The sequence below is a fragment of the Sorex araneus genome, chromosome 7 (genome assembly GCF_027595985.1).
Source record: "Sorex araneus isolate mSorAra2 chromosome 7, mSorAra2.pri, whole genome shotgun sequence".
NCBI classification, from domain to species: Eukaryota; Metazoa; Chordata; class Mammalia; order Eulipotyphla; family Soricidae; genus Sorex; species Sorex araneus.
The window spans coordinates 61953722-61975037 of NC_073308.1; the positions used below are offsets into that span (position 1 = coordinate 61953722).

At 38.4% G+C, this 21316-nt stretch overlaps 1 protein-coding gene across 1 annotated transcript in view; it reads left to right on the top strand.

Moving 5' to 3' along the window:
* The window catches only part of IQCM (IQ motif containing M), a 544597-nt gene that overhangs the window by 291380 nt on the left and 231901 nt on the right, over positions 1-21316 (top strand). Inside the window, exon 7 of the mRNA XM_055144242.1 lies at positions 17334-17440. Within this exon, the coding sequence (XP_055000217.1) occupies positions 17334-17440 (107 nt within the window). The remainder of the gene's footprint in view (positions 1-17333; positions 17441-21316) is intronic.

Here is a 21316-nt window from a genome sequence, read left to right on the forward strand (position 1 = left end):
ATATTTATTTTTGCTCCATTTTAAGTGTTTCTGAAATAATGAATATTTTAAAATCAATAGAACTTTGTGTATGATGCTAAATGACAGATCTTTAAAAAAAACAATGCAACTGAGAAGGGAATTCCCTGCCATAGTGGCAGGGTGGGGTGGGGGGAGACGGGACTGGGGAGGGGGGGAGGGATGTTGGGTTTACGGGTGGTGGAGAATGGGCACTGGTGAAGGGATGGGTTATTGAACTTTGTATGGGGGAAGCATGAACACAAAGATGTATGGATCTGTAACTATACCCTCACGATGACTCTCTAATTAAAAATAAACTAATAAAAAAATAAATATGATAATAAATTAAAAAAAAACAATGCAACTGAAGAAATAGTTAATTGGTTGAGCCCATGCTTTGCATACTGCATAAGTAGCTTCAGTTTCTGGAAACTCATGGTCCCACAAACAAAGGCAGGAGTGACCATCAGGCCAGACTGGAAGTAGCCCCTGAGCATTGCTGGGTAGGACCCCTGGACAAAATAAAACCCAAACAAATAATTTCAGGGTCTGGAAAGTAACTTAACTTACTACTCCTTAGTAAAGTGCTTGCCAGACATATACAGAATCATCAGTCTAATCTCCAACACTACAAAATAAGAAAATTAAAATTATTAAAAACCAATTTGCATTAAGATTAATTGACATAAAGGGAAAAATTAGAGATATATTCATATATCTGGAAATTTGTATAGATGGGGTGGTTTCTTTCTCATCATGCATGATTTTAAAAAAAATTCCTCTTGTTCCTCTGTCTCTGTCTCTTCCATTCCAGTTATGTTTAATCGAAGGGATTAGTTTATGAAAGTACAGAAGCTATTAAGTGCAAAATCTATAGTGAGCTAGCAACATGGAGATCCATGTGAGAATTGATGTAGTTTCAGTCTGAAGACATTTTGCTGGTAGACTTCTCTTTTCTTTTGGGGACACCATTATTTTTCTATAAGACCTTCAAGTGACTCACTGTCACTGTCCCTGTCATCCCGTTGCTCATTGATTTGTTCGAGCGGGCACCAGTAACGTCTCTCATTGAAAGACTTATTGTTAATGTTTTTGGCATATCCAATACGCATGGGTAGCTTGCCAGGCTCTGCTGCTCCATACTCTCGGTAGCTTGCCGGGCTCTCCGAGAGGGGCAGAGGAATCTCGTGAAAGCCCAACCACTGTGCTATCGCTCCAGCCCTAAGTGACTCAATGAATTACAATTATGGAAAGCACTCTTTTATCCAAAGCTGATTTTAATGCTAATCTCATCTGAAAAGTAACTTCATAGCAGTAGTCAGACCTGTTTGACAAACAGCTTAGTACTATGTCCTAGATAAGTTGAAACATAAAATTAGCCATCACAAAGGGAGTCTGTAGCATAGGCAAATGTCATTACTCAAACTTTGAGTTTAGGCAACTAGAATACTTTAACCAAAGTAAATAATTAATATGTGGGCATGGTAGTGATAACTGAAAGATTTAAAAATCGATTTACTTTGTCCTCTATTTTAAAGTTACTACTAAAATAATACCTATTATCTTTCTCAAAGAAAAAATGGATTTGATATTTTGGTGAGTAGGAGTAAGAAGACAGAGCATCTGTGAAATATTTTATTAGTACAGTTAATTTTAATTTATTAGTAGTAATGGAAACAGGGTCCACATGGCTCTTGAACTACATAGCTAATATTTAGCACATTAATATAAAGAACATTTTTATCCATTCAGAACTTAAACTTCTACTTGTATTTATTTGTAAGTAGAAACGATGATTCATATTTCTTTTTTGCATATTTTCATGACTATCAAAAGACAGAAAAGAACAGGTGGAAGTGAATTAAAACCCAATAATTGTAAATGATAATTGTAATAAATATTCTTGCTGTTAGCTTATTTCACTATTGCCATGTGTTATATTTATGTATAGTATTTTCTACAGCTCTCATAGATTTTGTGAATCTTTGTGCTCACATAAATTGCAGATTTTATCTTCTATAATATTTGCTCTACAATTTAGTTAAGTTCTCACCAATAATATATGTTTATATTTTAGAAGGTGATAAGCAAGCTCTCTCCTAGTTAAAATGAAAAAGAAAAGTTGAAAGAGTTGAAATAAACATATTTATTCTGTAATTATTCTTTTGTTTCTGTCACCAAAAGCCTTTTATCTCTCTTGAATGTATTGCTTTATTGAGTTTTTAGTAAAGATAATGATGCATTAAGAATTTCAATCTTCTGACAAGTCAATCATCAAAGACAGATGGAATCTGATCTTAGGGATCATATTCTTGTTTTTTTTTGTTTTTTGTTTTTTTCAAAAAAACTCAGCTCATTCCAAAACTTGTGCAGTAATTTTAGCTCATACATAAACTGTGAGTAAACAGAATATCAAAGATTTGTGAATAAACATGTTGTAGATAGATTTTTTATTTTTTAAAATTCAATTATCTTTTTATAGTATAAAACAAATATATCTTTATCATAGACTATGCAAAAAGCTAAATTTTCAGATCAGATTCCTTATAACTAAAAGAGAGTAGCTGGACCAGATTTCTCCTAGCGATCGAGCATTATTATAAATGCACCATGGTGAACCATCTCAACTCATGCATTCAGGGTCACAGGACTTCCCAACACTGGGATGATCAACCTGTTTCACAGAGAAATGGTGATGTTTCTATAGTATTTCAGCTGTTAAAGTGAAATATTGTTATTTATTCAGTGACTCTGCAGCTTGGGCAGAATTAATTTATTTTTTTAATTTAATTTTTTCTATTTTTTAAATGTTATTGAATCACTGTGAGGTAGTTATAAGCTTTCATATTTGGGTTACAATCACACAATGATCAAACACTCATCCCTCCACCAGTGCACTTCCCCACCACCAATATCCCCAGTATACCCCCCTTTCCCACCTTCCCCCTGCCTCCATGGCAGACAATATTCTTCTCTCTCTACTTTTGGGCATATATACTCTGTCTCTACTTTTAGGTATTATGGCTTGCAATACAGACACTCAAAGGTCATCATGTTTGGTCCATTATCTACTTTCGGCACACATCTCCCATCCTGACTGATTCCTCTAGCCATCATTTTCTTAGTGATTCCTTCTCTATTCCATTTGCCTTCTCCCCTTCACTCATGAAGCAAGCTTCCAGCTATGGGGCAATCCTCCTGGCCCTTGTATCTACTGTCCTTGGGTGTCAGCCTCATGTGATGTCATTCTATACTCCACAAATGAGTGAGTCCTTCTATGTCTGTCCCTCGATTTCTGACTCATTTCACTTAGCATGATACTCTCCATGTCTATCCATTTATAAACAAATTTCATAACTTCATCTCTCCTAACAGCTGCATAGTATTCCATTGTGTAGCTGTACCAAAGTTTCTTTACCCAATCATCTGTTCTCGGGCACTTGGGTTGTTTCCAGATTTTGGCCATTGTGAACACTGCTACAATGAACATATAGGTACAGATGTCATTTCTACTATGCTTTTTTGCCTCCGCGGGGTATATTCCCAGAAGTGGTATTGCGGGGTCATATGGAAGCTCAATTTCTAGTTTTTGAAGGACTGTCCATATTGTTTTTTCCAGAAAGGCTGGACCAGTTGGCATTCCCACCAACAGTGAAAGAGTGTCGCTTTTCCCCCACATCCACACCAGCACTCATTGCTTTTGTTCTTTCGAATGTGTGCCAGTCTCTGCGGTGTGAGATGATATCTCATTGTTGTTTTGATTTGCATCTCCCTGATGATTAGAAATGTGGAGCATTTTTTCATGTGCCTCTTGGCCATTTGTATTTCTTTTTTTGAGGAAACTTCTGTTCATTTCTTTTCCTCATTTTTTGATGGGGTTGGAGGTTTTTTCTTGTACAATTCTACTAGTGTCTTGTATATCCTGGATACTAATCCCTTACCAGATGGGCATTGGGTAAATTTTCTTTCCCATTCTGTGGGCTCTTTCTGTATTTTGGTCACTGTTTCTTTTGAAGTGCAGAAGATTCTTAGTTTGATGTAGTCCTATTTGTTTAAGTTTGTTTCCACTTGCATTATCAGTGGTGTTTCATCCTTAAAGATGCTTTTAGCTTCAATGTCATGGAGAGTTTTGCCTACATTTTCCCATATGTACTTTATAGACTCATGTCTGATACTGAGGTCTTTATTCCTGTTTGATCTGACTTTTGTGCGTGGCACTAGACAGAGATCAGAGTTCATTTTTTTACAGGTAGCTATCTGGTTTTTCCAGCATCACTTGTTGAAGAGGCTTTCCTTGTTCCACTTCACATTTCTTGCTCCTTTGTCAAAGATTAAGTGGCCATTATTTAGGGGTCTGTGACAGGATATTCAACTCTGTTCCATTGGTCTGCAAGTCTGTTTCTAGCCCAACCAAAGGGGTGAAGGATCTATACAAGGAAAATTACAAAACACTACTTCATAAAACAAAAGAGGACACTAGGAAATGGAGACACATCCCCTGCTATAGGGATAGGGAGAATTAACATTACCAAAATGGCAATATCGGTCTGGAGCAATTAGCACCGTGGCTAGGGTGTTTGCCTTACACGTGGCTGACCTGTGTTCGATTTCTAGCATCCCATTTAGTCCCCCAAGCACTGCCAGGAGTAATTCCTGAGTGCATGAGCCAGGAGTAATCTCTGTGCATTGCTGGGTGTGAGCCAAAAAGCAAAAACAAACAGACAAGAAATCCTATACAAAGCACTATACAAATTTAATGTGGTCCCTATGAGGGTACCCATGACATTTTTCAAAGAAATAGACAAAACACTCCTGAAATTCATATGGAACTATAAACCCTCACAAATAGCTAAAGCATTCCTTGGGAAAAAGAAGATGGGTGGCATCACCTTCCCCAACTTCAAGCTCTACTGCAAAGCAATAGTAATTAAAACAGTTTAAAGCAATTTAAATTTAAATTTAAATTTAAAGTACAGGGAGCATTTCTCTGTTGTTGTCTTGGGTCCAAGGACTACTTTCTAATCCAGTCCTCTAAGATGCAAGTGCTAAACCTGATTTCATAGAACATGGTTTTGGGTTTATGAGAAGTTGGTATGGGGAAAAAGAATCAGGCCAGCTTTCCTCAAAATGTTACTGTATTTGGGTCAGATCCTTTAGAATTTATTAATCCTTAATTCAGCCCATTCAGATGGAAAAAGAACAACAGAATAAGGACAAAATTTGATCCCACCAGAATCTATCACTTTTAATATTTTGGCCTCTCTGTGCATGGAATTGTTTTTTTTTCTTTCCCTTTTTTGGGTCACACCCAGCAATGCATAGGGGTTACTCCTGGCTCATGCACTCAGGAATTACTGCTGGTGGGGCTCGGTTGACCATATGGGATGCTGAGAATCGAACCCCAGGTCGGCCGTGTGCAAGGCAAATGCCAACCCCAGTGCATGGAATATTTTGTTATTGTTGTTGACATTTGGGCTGGAGTGATAGCACAGCGGTTGGGCTTTCATGCCTTTCACTCGGCCGACCCATGTTCGATTCCTCAGCCCCTCCCGGAGAGCCCAGCAAGCTACCGAGAGTATGGAGCCCGCACTGCAGAGCATGGCAAGTTACCCATGCCTATTGGATATGCCAAAAACAGTAACAATAAGTCTCTCAATGAGAGACATTACTGGTGCCCACTCGAACAAATCGATGAGCAACGGGATGACAGTATTGTTGACACTTAAGTTTTAAAAACAGAATATGTTCCATTTTCTATATATTGTGGTTATAATCTATAAAACATGAGGATAATATCTGTAGTTGAAAATAATCAAGTGTATGAATGTACTATGATTTCCTCACCTAGTTTCCCTCAACAAACATTTATCTTATTTCTAATTTTATTACTGTTTTGGGACTGGAGCTATAGCACAGCGGGTAGGGCATTTTGCCTTGCACGCGGCCGATCCGGGATTGATTCTTCCATCCCTCTCAGAGAGCCTGGCAAGCTACCCATGGAGTATTCGATATGCCAAAAACAGTAACAACAAGTCTCACAATGGAGATGTTACTGGTGTTTGCTTGAGCAAACCAGTGAGGAATGGGACAGTGCATTACTGTTTTGAAGGTTCCAAAAACCTGTCCTCCCCGCATTCTCTCAGGTTTATTGGTTTGCTAGAGAACTCAAGAAACTCCGTCTTAGTCATAGTCACAGCAAAGGTTTGTCGTGATAGGATTCAAAGCAAAACCAGCAAAAGGAAAAATCACATGGGGTGAAGTTGAGAGAAAAATCTTGGCCAGGCTTCCCTGGGTCCTCCTCTTGTGGAGTATCTTAGATTCACTTAATTCCTCTCCCGATGAATTATGAGGTATGGGAAACTTCTGTGTACCAAGGAGTTTCATTAGAGACTCAGCACCCAAGTTTTTGATTGGCAGGTGCTTACAAAGTTACACTTAGCATATAGCATCAAGCATCATCCTAGAATCCCAAAGGAAAGCAGGTGTCCAGCATTCCCTCTGTTGCTCACAGAAGCAGGCTGGACACTGTGAGATATCTTTATCTTCTATAGAAAGCTTTATGTCATTGTAGGTAACTTAGACCTTCCAAGTTCTCAGATGCCAACCTTGCAAATATGGTTTTCTAAGAACCTCATTTCAAGTTTGCAATGGTAACTTCCTTTTGTTTTTCAAGATTATCACAAATAATACTGTAGTAAACATCTTTCTAATGAACCTAGCATATTTTGACATATTCAGATTATTTCCTTATGGAATGTTGCTAGAAATTGTAACCCCCACAGAGCAACCACACCCCAGAGTCCACGTGTGGACAGTACTCTATTCATCTCAGATGTTTGGGGGAGATGGGGCGTGGCACTCCTCTTTCCTAGAGAGTAAACGGCTTTAAATTTCACTTAGCTCTACTCAGTAAGCACCTGACAATCTTAAGGGCAAAGTCAAAAAGCACAGAATGGTAAGAAAAAGTCCTGAATGGCAGAAGTAGTATTGGGAGCTGTCTAGTAAGACCAGGCGGCAGATCAGTTCTCAAGTAACTGGGCATTAGATTTGTGGGAATCTAAAACCCACACAACTTGAAGAACAATGAGGAAACTTAGGTGCTCAGCTGTACTCACACATAGGGACAGAAAGCCAGGCAAGTCCCCAAGCCTATGAAAATACTTGAGGTCATTGAGGACCGAAAATCAACACTCACTGCGCTGACAACAGAAATTAAGCAAGCACTTGCCAGTGAAACTAAGCAATGAGAACTAGAGGAGAACTTTAACCAGCTCAAGGAAGAATTTCAGAGAATGAGAGATTCCATACATATGGGATTGAAGGAGCTAAAGACCATACTAGCAAGACAGAGCAGCAGAATCTCCCAGGGGAAAAATTGCCTATTTAAAAGTCTTCAGTTACTGACAAGCATTTTCCCAGAAGTCTCTTCTAGTTTTCATTTGTCTAAGTGTGTAAAGTGTGGACAGCACACCATGTTGGAAATAGAAATGATCCATATAATTCAAGTGTTAGTACATAGTAATAGAACTAAAATAGTTGTTTTATGAAATAGCAAGACTAGTAAGTTCTTGTTTCCTGTAGTAGGAGGACCACTCAATCCACTCTCAATGAATCATCACCCAATTATCACCCAGTGTGCAATGAATCAACACCCAAATCTCTCTTTGCCTAATAAAGAGTGAATGACTCTTGATTCTAACACAGGAATCCTCCAGTTCACTTTAACAATTTTCATTCAAATCTAGGTGTCAAGGTTGTGTAGAGCATAAAATCATCCCTGCCCTCCTGAAAATCTCAGACTTCTGCCAGCATGAACAGAACTTGTCAGAACTCTTCTAGTCAAGATAACATATGACCTGCCACCAAGACGCATTCTCAGATCAGACTGTCAGAAGGCAGACGCCCCACAGCTGAAATAAACCAGGACCAGGCCTAATACCTGGGATCCTGGTTTCTGAAACTGTGATCAAAGTTTTCCAAATTCCGCTAGGCCACAGAAGATTCTTGCTTTTACTTCTTGGAACGTTGATTTTTCAAAAAAAAAATTTATTAGTGAATCACCGTGAGGTACAGTTACAAACTTATAAACTTTTGTGTTTGCATATAGTTTGCGTCCCTCCACCAGTGCCCATTCTCCTCCACCAATGTTCCCAGTATCCCTCCCACCACCCCACCCCAACACACACCACCCCACCCTGCCTCTGCAGCAGGGTTCTCTCTCCTGTTGGGTGTTGTAGTTTGCAATAGAGGTATTGAGTGGCCGTCATGTTCGGTCTATAGTCTACTTTCGGCACGCATCTTCCAACCCGAATGGGTCCTCCCAACATCCTCTACGTAGTGTTCCCTTCTTTATCTGAGCTGCCTTTTCCCCCAGCATGTGAGGCCAGTTTCCAAGCTGTGGGGCAAACCTCATGGTTCTTATCTCTACTACTCTTGGGAACATTGATTTTGACCCTTAGAAGATGTTGCCTTCATACTCCCTACTCGGTGTCGTAGATCTTGAGGATAATAAAAAAAAAATGCATCATGCTGCTTGTGGAAAGAGATTTTTAATTAATTATATTTTCTTCTTTATGGAACAAAGATTGTGTTCTTTGTCAGAAGGAGCATTTCAATCTCGAGGGTCCTAGAATTCTGTGATATTCCAGACTGTACTTGGATTCTTAATTTTTTGACCTTTTTCTAGCCTAAAATTATACAGTTTTATTTTGATTGTTTTCTCTAACATTGCAATGTTATAATTGCAGAAAAATTGGAACAATGGATACCAAATAAAATATAACAATCCCTTAGTGTAATCTATCACCAGAGTATATGAATTATCTCTACTACTCATAATCTGTGTATTTCTTTGTTGATTAAATTTAAATTTAAAAATTTGGGGGGAGTCACACCCAGCGGGCAAGTGCAAGGCTAGTGCCTTACCTAAACTATTATTCCAGCCCCATATTCAGCAGTATATTTCTAACAATCTATCTTCCAAGTGTGTTTTGTCTCTTAAACTGTGTAGTACAGAGGATCACGGGGAGGTTGTTATGACATGAGGGGGAATTACATGAGGGCTGATGTCATCATTCAGGTGACCCAGTTTAAGTTTTTAACAGCAGAAAAGTCATTCAAGGTCTGTGGAAGTGAGAAGAGCTATCAAATTATTCTTTTATTCTTCTTGAATGGGTCTCTGGATACATATCCCAAATGTTTAGCCTTTGTGAGTGCGTTACAAAAGAGGGGATATTGTTTTTGATAATCAGAGAAAGAGATTTCCTTTGAAATGTATTTCCTTTGATTTGTGTGTGGCTTCAAGTTTATACTGGAGAAAACAAATCATTATTTTTAGGAAAACAAGATAAGTAAAAAAGGAACTATGAAGTGCCTGACAAAACCAAATGTTAGTTCTGAACTTGAAAGTCCACTTGTGGTCCTCCTGGCACCAAGGAGAATGACCAGGGAAAACAAGGCTGGTCCTCTGAGACTGGGAAGTCTACACTAAAAAAATTTTTTAAAAAAAATTCTTAGTCTTCCTTTCTGCCTTGGTCTTACAGATACATGTCAACTTAAACAACAGCAACCAATGCATGATTTATCCAAAGGTGTTTTTCAGAATTTTCATATCTGAGAAAAATGAAGTTTTCCCTGGCTTTTACATAATGAAGACAATTTGATTACAACATTTTTGTGAGGACTGGGGATGTAGCTCGAGGGTGAGGGGTCTCAGATAGATCCCTGTCGCCACGGGGCCTCTGCATCTCAGTGTGACTCTGGTGGCCACCAGTATGATGGTGGGCATTCCAAGGTCCCCAGAGCACAGCTTGGGGGCCAACCCCCAACCCCAATGTATATTTTTGTCTTTCAAGTTTTCTTTTCTTGAAAAATTTGTTAATGGCATTCTATTTTTTAATTTTTAGCCCCCCTTCCCCCCCCACAGGCCCAGTGAGCACTGTCTTTATTCATTCTACTTACATTTCCAGAATACTTACTTTATGCAAGATACTGCAGTGTCTCTTTCCTCCGTGGTGTCCATGGTGTAGTGTTTTGTAAGTATGTACGTTTGTATGGATTTTCACGATGAAACATTGCTTATTTATAACATCATAGAAGTTTCTAGTGTTGTATATACAAACACTGACTTCATTGTAAGTCAGTGTTTGTATATACAATACTAAGTTGACCATTTCAAATCCAGTCCTATTCTTCACTATACAATTGCTCCTTTAAAAAATATATTAAGATTTACAAAGTTATTTATAGTAGAATTCTTTTAGGCATTCAATGTCCCAACACAAATCCCACTACCTGTGTTCCTCTCCCTCCACCCATGCCCAAGGTTCCTTCCCCCTCTTTCCTACCAGCCTGCCCCCTTGGCAGGCATGTAACACATTTGTCACTTGCTCCAACAAAACTTACAGGATGCAAATGGAATTATCAGAAAACTGTACTAAATGATTTTAACTTTCTTAGGTTAAAATCATATATCAGTCGGGCTGGAGTGATAGCACAGTGGGTAGGGCATTTGCCTTACACGAGGCCAATCCGGGTTCGATTCCCAGCATCCCATATGGTCCTCTGAGCATCGCCAGGGGTAATTCCTGAGTGCATGAGCCAGGAGTGACCCCTGTGCATCACCGGGTGTGACCCTAAAAGGAAAAAAAATCATATGTCAGTCATTATAAATTATTTATTTTCTGGTAATATAATTGATCATATTTATCTGATTTCTCTGCTCTCTCCCAGTTTTTCTTTTGGTTGCCACTGATTTGATCTTATAAACATACATATTTTTTATTTCACTAATATGTTTTGTTTCTCTATATATGCCATATGTGTGAAGTATTAGTGTTTGTCTTTCTCCAGCTGACTTCCTTTATTAAATATTTTACCTTCTATGTCCATCCAGGGTATTTTAAATGGTAGGGTATTTTTTCTTTAAAAGAAGAAACTTGAGAACAGTCTTACATTTTTTCGGATATTTTTTTCTATTCTGAGTATATGTGCGTTTTTCTTTTTTTTTCATAATAGCAGTTTTATTTATTCCTGTAATTTGGCAGAATATCTTAACACACAAATATTTTTTAAAAGCTTTTCCTAAAACACAATATACCCAATGCTGAGATGATTCTCATCTTTTTTTTCAGCTTAGAAAATTATTATTCCATAGTCTACTTTCTTAACATTTTATTGTTCTGGTTTCATCTTCAGTAATGTGCATGATTTTTTTGCTGGACTTTTTTTGTTCTCCTTAATCTATAATCTTCTCTCTCACAATTTTCATCTTTGAATATTTTTCTGCTTCATTCTAGGAGTGCTTGCCAAATCTTTGTCATTTGATATTCTGTGCTATCACTCACACCCTTACTAAACTCTGAAGTGTTTTTTTAATTGGTTTCCTTGTATTTGTTGCCTTTAAAAAACTCATTTCCATTTTCTTACAAATATTATTACTAAGGTGCTACTTTATTTTCTCCTTATTGCTTTTCTTCCAGGTCTGGTAGAATATTTATTGAGTTAAACTTAACTTGATTTTGAGGATGGGAGACTGCACTAATTTCCCATGGATGCACAACATTTGCACAAAACTACACACTGTGTAGTTTTAAGTAACTCCTATCCACTCGTAGTACTAGATATAAGGGATCCAAAATCAGCTTTACTGGACGTTAATCAATGTGTGTGTAGGGATGGCTATTGCTTGAAACCCTTGGGATAAATCTGTTTCCTGGCCTTTTCTAGTTTCTGAAGAAGCGCATAACCTCTCTGTGTCAGCTCAGTCTGTGGCTTCTGTCCTGATGCTTCTTTCTTTGTTTCTGTAACAGAATCTCCCTCTGCTTTCTTAGGTGTCTGTGTAGGGATACCTGGATGATACTGGATGATACTCTCTTTCAGGAACTCCACTTCATATGATGTGCAAAGTTTCTCTGGTCTTTGAAGCTGGTATTTGGTGTTGTCAGGCATTAAGATGCGGGTATCTTTGGGGCCCCTTGTTAAGTCTATCACTTGAGGGACCTAAAACTTTTGCTCAGAGTCAGATTCAGAATGAATGTCATACAACTTCTCATTAGCTGTCTAAATGTGGCAGGTGACTTAAGTTGTTCCCTATAAATTGGGCAAAGTACCAGCATCTGCCTTATAGGGTTTTTGTCTAGACTCATGCAAACGATATATGTAATGTGTTTACCACTCTGATTCCCAAAGTTAACTAGCATTGCTATGATTGATATAGGTCCCCATTTGTTTATCCTGCTGTGAAAAAGGAGAAACATTTCAATGCAAAGTGGATGATTGCAAATAGAGAGATGAATATATTTTCAGTTGTGATCATTGTTCACTTGGGTTTTTTTTTTTTTTTTACAAATTCCATAGTTGATGAGCAGGAATCAGTTCTTTTTTCTCTGCCTTATTACTGTACCCGCAGATATTTATCTGGATCAGTATGGCTTTGCGAAGTGGGAAAGCTTTCTTATACTCTTAATCTTGTCTTATTTTCAGCTACTTAGCACATGAAATTTTCAGTCCCCATTATGCATTATTACAGATCTACGGGTTTTACTCTTTGCAGAACTCTTTCCTTACAACAGAATTTATCTCTGTATCTGTATTACCAGACTATTATCAGTATTACATCTTTTGCCACTGTTTTTTGGAGTTGTATGTCCAAATGTAGTTGTACGGCCAGTTGAGAGTACTGAAGCGGTTTTAAAACAACACTTACTGTATCATAAGATGAATTTTGTTCTTTAAATTATTTTCCTTTGGAGGAATTCAGCTTCCTTCTACCAACTTTCAGATGGGCTTGGGTCTTACTATTATATATAGACTGCTGATTTCCTCATCATTTCCTCAACCAAATTAGAACATAATTTTAATCCATAGATTGTTGAATGTTCAGTCACATGTTTTAATGACCTTGAAATTTTTATATTTCCTGTTGCTGATTTTAGTGGAACTATAAAAGGTGTTTCCCTTCCAGGTAACAAGCCATGCTAAATCAGAAGTCACTATTTTTGAGCATTTTTTAATCCACTATTAACTTGGAAGTGTGACAAAAATGCTAAAAATCTTGGCAATTCAGAAATATGGACATTGGTATTTTATATTGAGGTTTTTTTCTAGTTAGAATAAAGTTCTTATAGTTTCCTTACTGTAAGTTTATTCTTTTTCTTTTGTATTTGCAAACAACTGATCCCATCAGCTTGTGCCCTCACCTCCCAAAGGATTAAAGATAGGTCTTGTTTACTGCCTCTAAGCATGCCCTTAAACAGAAGTGTTAAGTAGAAGATATTACAAAAGATACTGTCCACATTTCTTAGATGTTTTACAGTGTAAGATTTAGAAGCTATGAATTTTAATCAATACTCAGTAGATATGCCTAAATTAGACTTTGAATTTTTATTTTTATAGAGCCCTGTTGGAAACAACCGATTAAAAGCAAATGAAGAAGATAAATAGCTGAAGTAATTTTAGGATGCATACCTGGTTCTTCTTTTTTTTTATTATAAATGAGCATATGAATTGATTTCAATCTACATTGCAGTTCTTTCTTCAAAATTTTGAACTAATATAACAGATGGAATTCAGCTGTCCAAGCAAGCTTCTGGGGTTGATTATTCAAGTGATTAAGATGCTATTTGTCAACTCTAGTTTACAACCCCTTTTAATTATATAGATAATCAAACTAAGAACTGCTAATTCTGTCTCCTAACTATTAATTGTTTGTAATTACCTACAGATTAAAACTGCATGTGCAATTAACTCAAAGAAGTAATTGATACAAGGCAATTGATAAAAGAGAAACAGAACAAGCTTGGCATAAAAGAGGCTCTGGGGACTCAGGACCACTGAACCTAGTGGCGTCTTGGGCTGTATCATGTCTCCATAATGATCTATCACACTTTGTTTTGTGCTTCTCGAGCTCCATTAAGTATGGTTGCACAAGACTCTTCTTATGCACTTGGTTTCTTGGTTGTTTGAAACAATATGTTTTATAAATTTTAACTTATATTGTTTTTGGAGCTTTTGCTGACATCTGGTGAGTTGGGCAAACTATCCATCTGCAATCAGAAGGAAATGTGTGTCACCCCAAACGTTTCGATCACAAATGCTTTCCCCATCTAGGAGATTTTCTTCCCTTGCTCCTCATTTTCCTGTTCGTGTTCCCCATTCTCTTGGCAATTTCACCAGTTAGGTACAGTCTCAGGAGTTCTCTGTGAGTCATCTGAATAATTTACATTTATAAAATAGCTATGCTTATTAGATTTTAGAAATATCTAATGTGTAAGTAATTGACCCATTGTTCACTACATAAATTTGAATAAAAATTAGAAAATGCCACTTACAAATGGAATGTATTTAGAAATCTCTACAATTATAAACATTATGATGATGCTAGAAAGTGAGGGTAGATGGGTTTGAAAATATTTGGTTGGAAAAAAAATGGTATAATTTAAAATTTGTTTTCAATTTTTTTCCTGGTCTTTAAGGTAATTACGCCAGCTATGCGGCATGGGGCCTTTCACTCACTCTTAATATTTTGCCAATAGCACAGTGGGTAGGGCATTTGCCTTGCATGCAGCTGACCTGGGTTTGATTCTTCTGTCCCTCTTGCAGAGCCCGACAAGCTATCGAGAGTATCCTGCCTGCACAGCAGAGCCTGGCAAGCTACCTGTGGTGTATTTGATATGCCAAAATCAGCAACAACAAGTCTTGAAATGAGACGTTATTGGTGCTCCCTTGAGCAAATCAGAGAAAAACAGGACAACAGTGCCACACTGCAATACTCAGGCTATCCTGGAGCATATTTGGCACATATGCTGGGTGCAGGAATTTGATTTGGATTTATCAAGTCTTCCCAAGCAAGAGGAAAGACTTTTAAGACTAGATCAAGAAAGAAAGACATTTAGAAAACAACAAAATAATGTACATTCTTGCTGTAGTAACATTTTCTAAAAGTATAAACAATTGTAGAGGAAATGTAAAGGCAGGACACATTGGTATGGGTAGTTATTTAATAAAGATTTAATATTCAAGTTTAATTCAAATTTAATTGAAATCCAGATGAAAAACTCTGTGTTACCCTGATGGGACCATTTGGTTTCTTTCCTGATTCTGATACTGCATTTTCCCTTAGATCTGTTTAATCCCACTGATAAGAGTTCTTATTTTTCTATCTATAAGTGGCCAGTCAGAACTCTGTCTCTCTCTCTCTCTCTCTTCCTCTCTCTCTCTCTCTCTCTGTCTTTGTCTTTGTTTTGCGCGCGCGCGCACACACACACACACACACACACACACACACACACTCACACACACCCTAGAAAGCAGACTCTTCCTTTCTCTTGCACTCTCTGTGAAGACTGCTGGCTCGTGAAGGGCGAGTGAAAATTTCATCTGATGTATGACTGGTCTTCTACAAACTATCAGCTGAGAACTCAGGACTGACTTAGTGACAAAAATGTAAATTTGTTGCATGTCACCTTCTGTGTTTGGCTTCTGGGGAGGAGCCATTAGCATATATCAGGGTGTGAATGATTACCTCTAGTGGAGGCTTTACTGCTTCCTGAAGTGGAAAAGTTATTGCTCTATTCTCTCCGGTGATACCTATATCTTGGAGAAAATAATGCGTGGTCTGGTTTTGTTGAGTAAATAAGACAAACTATTCCAAATGCTCTCAACTCGCTTGAAAAAAAATAAATTGTTAGCATTTCATTTCATACTCAGTTGGACTGTTCAGTAAGCAGGAAGATTTTCCCCCTTTTTTCCCAGGGAGATTTGACCTCAGGAGGCTAATTCTCATTCACCAGTATTCATACAGCGATCTTAAATGCATTTCTAATGAGCCAGAAGCACACAGCTATGCAAAGTATGTATTGTTCTTGCTCAGGAAAAGTTTATAAACGTAAGAATATTGGAAAGAGAAACCCACTTATCTAAAATAGGTGAAGACACTTATTGTAGAAGTTCATTAGGGGATTGCGAGGTCTGGGGATAATATTGCTAAATTGAAGAATGCCTCAAATTAGTCAAAAAAGTGCCATTAAAACATAGGAGCTTACATATCTTGAACGTTCTGATTATAGTCTTGTGTATCCTCCTGGGTTCATAAAAGACCACAACAACTAAAAGTTTAATATGTGTGATCTTTCCTTTTCTATCTCTTCTCAAGCACTAATATTCTCAGATTCTCTATAATCTTCCCACTGCACATATATATACATATATACTTGTTGAAAAAAATTGTATCTTCATACTGAGTTTGATTGAAATCGAGTGGTATATTATGTCGACTCTTTAGGGAATTTTTACCTTTATGATAAATGCCATAAGACTCTTCAGCTGAAATGGAAGAAATAGATATAAATTATAATGGCAAAGGATGTGTGTGTGTGTGTGTTCGTGCGTGTGTGGTTTTGTGTTTACGATGTTGCTGAGATAACATCCCAGGTTTTTTTTATTATTTTGTATTCTTTGCCTCAATATAGGACACTAAATATTAGATTATATAAATAAATTCACAAAATGGAATGAGAGAATTTATTTCTTCTGTATTTTCTCCAGATTTATATAATGTTAGCCAGGTGATAAATGACTCTATTCATTAGAAAGATTCAGGAAAAAAATCTATGTTTATGAAAAAGCATTAGAAAGAAAATTAGAAATATAAAAGTAGTTTTATTCATTTGGTTGGCAGGGTTGAACTGAGTATTTCTCCTTTTAAAGTGATTGATATTTTTGAGAATAACAGACAAGTCGGTTGTAGCCTCCTCATCACTTAAGAAAAGATTTCTGCCAAAATCTAATAATTGATAGAAGATGAAAGAAATATGAGAGTATATTCTGGCTAACCTTTTGCTCCTTCAACCTATTTATCTTAAACACTTCTAATAATTTCATTTATTTTGCAATTTCAAAACTCTTGCCTCCATAAAAGTTTTAAATTTTCTTTTAAAGCACTTATGCAATAGGGAGAGAATCTTCCTTTCATCTTATAAGTGCTATTCACAAATAGGATTTTGCTTGAAGCCTCTTCTTTAAAAAGAAGTCAATGTTCTTGAAGTGATGAGAGTCAAAAGAATGAACCTATTAGTTTTCTGATGGGCATACTGTAAAGCAATAAATGCACAGAGCTTTACTGTATGAGGAAACCAATTAAAGATGCTCTCTCCATGCCATTGTCTTTCTTCCTCATCTCTCTCCAATTTGATGACAAGATGTGATTTTAATGCAGACTCGTGGGCCCATAAATCTGATTTACTTTCTTCTTGGTAACATTAAGCAATGTGACCAGTGTGTACTTTTCCTGGACGAATATTATTTTAACCCACTGCTATTTCTTTCACACAAAGTGGTCTACGATTGGAGAGGAATTATGTCAACACGAACTTCTTTGGTTCCAGAATATGATCGACTTAGTTTCTCTGGACCATCGTCAATATTTCAGGACTTTTATACTGTAAGTATTTGTAAAATTTAACATAGAGGAGTCAAATCACCATTTTGCTGGAAAGTGGTTAGGTGAATTTTGATAGAAGTAGTGATATTTTACTAAGAACCTGCTTTATTCCTGAAATGATTCTCTACCAAATTTTAATTTTTTTATTTTTTAAAATTTTTTAATTTTTCTGAATTTAATCTTTTTAATTTTTCTGAAGCAGTCTTTTATTCTGTTATCATGTGTCAGTGTTTTCGATCACCTTAGCTCCTAAACATGGGTAAAAATTGTATTTAAGTACAACTAACAACCAAAGTGGTGTTCATACTGGTTTACACCAATGATCTGCTCCTACTTTTGTAATGGTAACTGGACTATGAAGAAAATAGAATGGACAAAAGAGAAGTCATATGTTAAGAGCATGACAGAAATTCAAGGCCAATTGAATTTCTGACTGAATTTCTGAATTTCATGACTGAACTTTGGTGGTTTTCTGGATGAGAGAGTCCTGTAGTGGCACTCGGGAACCTATGACTTGAAAATGGAACCAGGATTTCATTGCCTAGATTAATTTAATCCCCCTTTTAATTAGAACACATCCTAATATGTCTCTGTGGAAAGAGAAGTAACCTGTAATTCTTATAGTTTTAGCAACAATTTCTTAAAAGGCAGTAAAAGGCTTTGTATTAGCATTGTGTGTGAGTGTCTGGGAGTACTTTGTGGGTGTCTTACACTGACTATGTTTTAAATGTGTGTGTCTGGCTTTGTTCATTTTTTTTTCTTTATTGTATATAGCCCTTGAAGGGGACTAGGGCTAGAAGGGTTAGATACAATAAAAGAAAAAATGGACAAAAGCCAAACACACACATTTAAAACATAATGTGAGACACCCACTTCAACAGCGTCGAAGAAGTGGTTAAGAAGACGAACAATCAGGGCTGGAGCGATAGCACAGTGGGTAGTGTGTTTGCCTTGCACGTGGTCAACTCAGGTTCAATTCCCAGCATTCCATATGGTCCCCTGAGCACTGCCAGGAGTAATTGCTGAGTGCAGAGCCAGGAGTAAGCCCTCAGCATCACCAGGTGTGACTCAAAAAGCAAAAAAAAAAAAAAAAAAAAAAAAAGCCTCTGGCTCCAGGCACATCTTTTCGACTCCACCATTCTTCCTTCTTCCTGTCTCTCAAAGAGGAATTGAAAGATGTATGCTTGGAGTATCATGTTTCACTCAAATGAGAGAAAGAATCCGAAGTTCTGACCTCCATTGACAATCAAGAAATCAGGGACGCTGTCTCATTTGCGAAGGCGTCGAAAATCAGATGGGCTGGATACATAATACGATTTAGAGACAACCGCTGGACTAGAGCTGTTACCAACTGGATTCCATGGGACGCCAAAAGGCCGCATGGCCGCCCACCTATGAGGTGGTCAGACTTCTTCGTCAAGACCCTGAATGAACGGTATGAGGTTCTTCATGTTCCTGGAGTGAGCAGGCGCCATTGGGCTGCACTGGCACGCGACAAGGATGAGTGAAGATGTTACTGGCACCCACTCAAACAAATTGACGAACAACGGGATGACAAGTGATGCAAGTGATACAAGTATCTAGTCAGCTGTTTCACTCCTTGATCAATTTTGCACTTCTTGCCATTTGCGAAAGGCAAAAGATTTAAGCAAGCTGAAGAGAAACCAGAGTTGATTTGCCTTTTGTATTGTGTGTTTGGGACCCCATAACAAAGTTACGCTGGACATAGGGCCTGCAGCAGCAGAGACTGATTTCTCCCATCCTGGAGCCAGGAAGCCTCTAGAACTGGGATACTCTTGAAATCAAGGTGCCAGTAACGGTTGGTTTCTCCTAAGGCCTCTCCCTCCTCAGTGCAGAAGGCCATTCCTTGACGTGTCACATATGTCTCCCTGTTTCTGTTTCTCATGTCCTCTAGTCATGTGGGACTAGGATCTACTCCTTATGACCACTATGGGCCTAATAACCTCTGTATTGGCCCTGTGGCCTCATAGAAAGAATCACATCGGGCTTTACAGTATATGCATTTGGGGAAATAAAATGTAGTCCCTAGACAATTGGAATTACCTTAAAAATGGATATTTTTCTATCCATTAAGTAGTTCTTTATCTATTCTATAAAAATGTTGAGTTTTTATAGCCATAAGCCACCTCCTGCCGGCGCCAGATAATCTACTTCTCAGCCACAGTCCAGAACTCATAGTTGCTTCTCCCAGAAGGGAGCATAAAATGAGGCCCCCATAACCATGCCTCAGACTCTGCACCAGGCTGTTTGCACTCAGGGCACCTCATAGGGGAGTGGGTGAGAGCCCTACCCGCCCCAAGGGACCCAGCCCCAGCAGCCTACCTCCATACCCTAACCGCCGCCACACTCCAGGCCACTTTCCACACGCTCGGGCCGACCTTCACGTATGAGTGACAACACATCATAAGACACTCCCTACTCATTTTCCATAATTACCACACCATATTTGATTGAGATGGTGCTGATGCCACCTGAACCTTTTTGTGCTCTCTCGAATTTGGCTCACTATCTTGCCTTAGACAACGTGCGGCTTGGCACACCAGGCATGGAACTCTACGCGTAATCCCTGCTGGAACTCTACCCATGATTCCTGATGGACATCACTGGCTGTTTTGCAAGATTCAGAGAGAATGGCTTTGGCAGGGCTCAGAGAAACTGCGGTAGCAGCGGTCGCAGAATCGCTTCCTGACCTGGTCTCACTGAGTTGCAGTGCCATCAGACACAGAGCCCTGGTGGCAGTGCACACAGTGGCTCATCCACTGTGGGGTGCTGTCAGCCAACCACCGGGTGACCTGGGACTTGGTGCAAATGTTCGACCTGGCACAGACTCTCACTATAGGGTCCTGCTCTGCCAGCTGCTCAACAACCTCTGGGTGCACTCCCTCAGCCTCAAGGAGATCAACCTGAGAGGCCCCAGATGTCCCAGGTGCTGCCCAGAGACGCAAGCAGGTGCGTGTTTGTCAGTGTGCAGATCATTACAACATGCCAGTTGACCAAAAGCTTACATTTGGTAGACTGGGAACACCTGTAAAGGCTATTAGAGGCCACCCCAAAAGCCTCTGCCCCTCTCGGAGAGCCCGGCAAGCTACCGAGAGTATCCCGCCCGCACGGCAGAGCCTGGCAAGCTCGTACTCGATAAGCCACAAACAGTAACCACCATGGTCCTCATTCTCCTGATCCTGAAGGAGCCCCCAATACGCCATTGGGCTACACTACCACGCTACAGGGACAAATGGAGATGTTACTGGCGCCTGCTTGAGCAAATTGATGAACAGGATGACAATAATGCAGTGATACAGTGATTTTTTATGTAAATATTTGTTGAATCATGTAATTTATGTTATTAAACTCTTTGTGACTAAATTTATTAAAGTTAAATCATTGCAACCCTGTTTTAGACAAGGATGTTATTTGAATATCGCTAAGGAGAATTTTAATTATATGCATTCAGACAAGGAAATTATGTGACTATTATGTTTCCTTGGAATCTTTGCAAGTCTCTAAAGAGTATATATATATATTAATCACAGTATAGACAGCTATTGCCAATGAATGGGGCATATATTTCTAATGCTGTGTGTCCTTAAAAAATACATACATAAAACTATTCTTAATGTCTTCCAGTAATGGCAGAAAAAGAAAGAGCTGTTTTTTTTCTAAGCCTTGAAGCTCTGTGCTCTTTACACTAACCATGTAAAGACTAGTCATAGATGCCTGAAGTACATTTAACTGGCTAGAATGCACTGTAGCACTGTTGTTCCGTTGTTCATCGATTTGCTCGAGCGGGTACCAGTAAAGTCTCCACTGTGAGACTTGTTGTTACTGTTTTTGGCATATTGAATATGCCACGGGCAG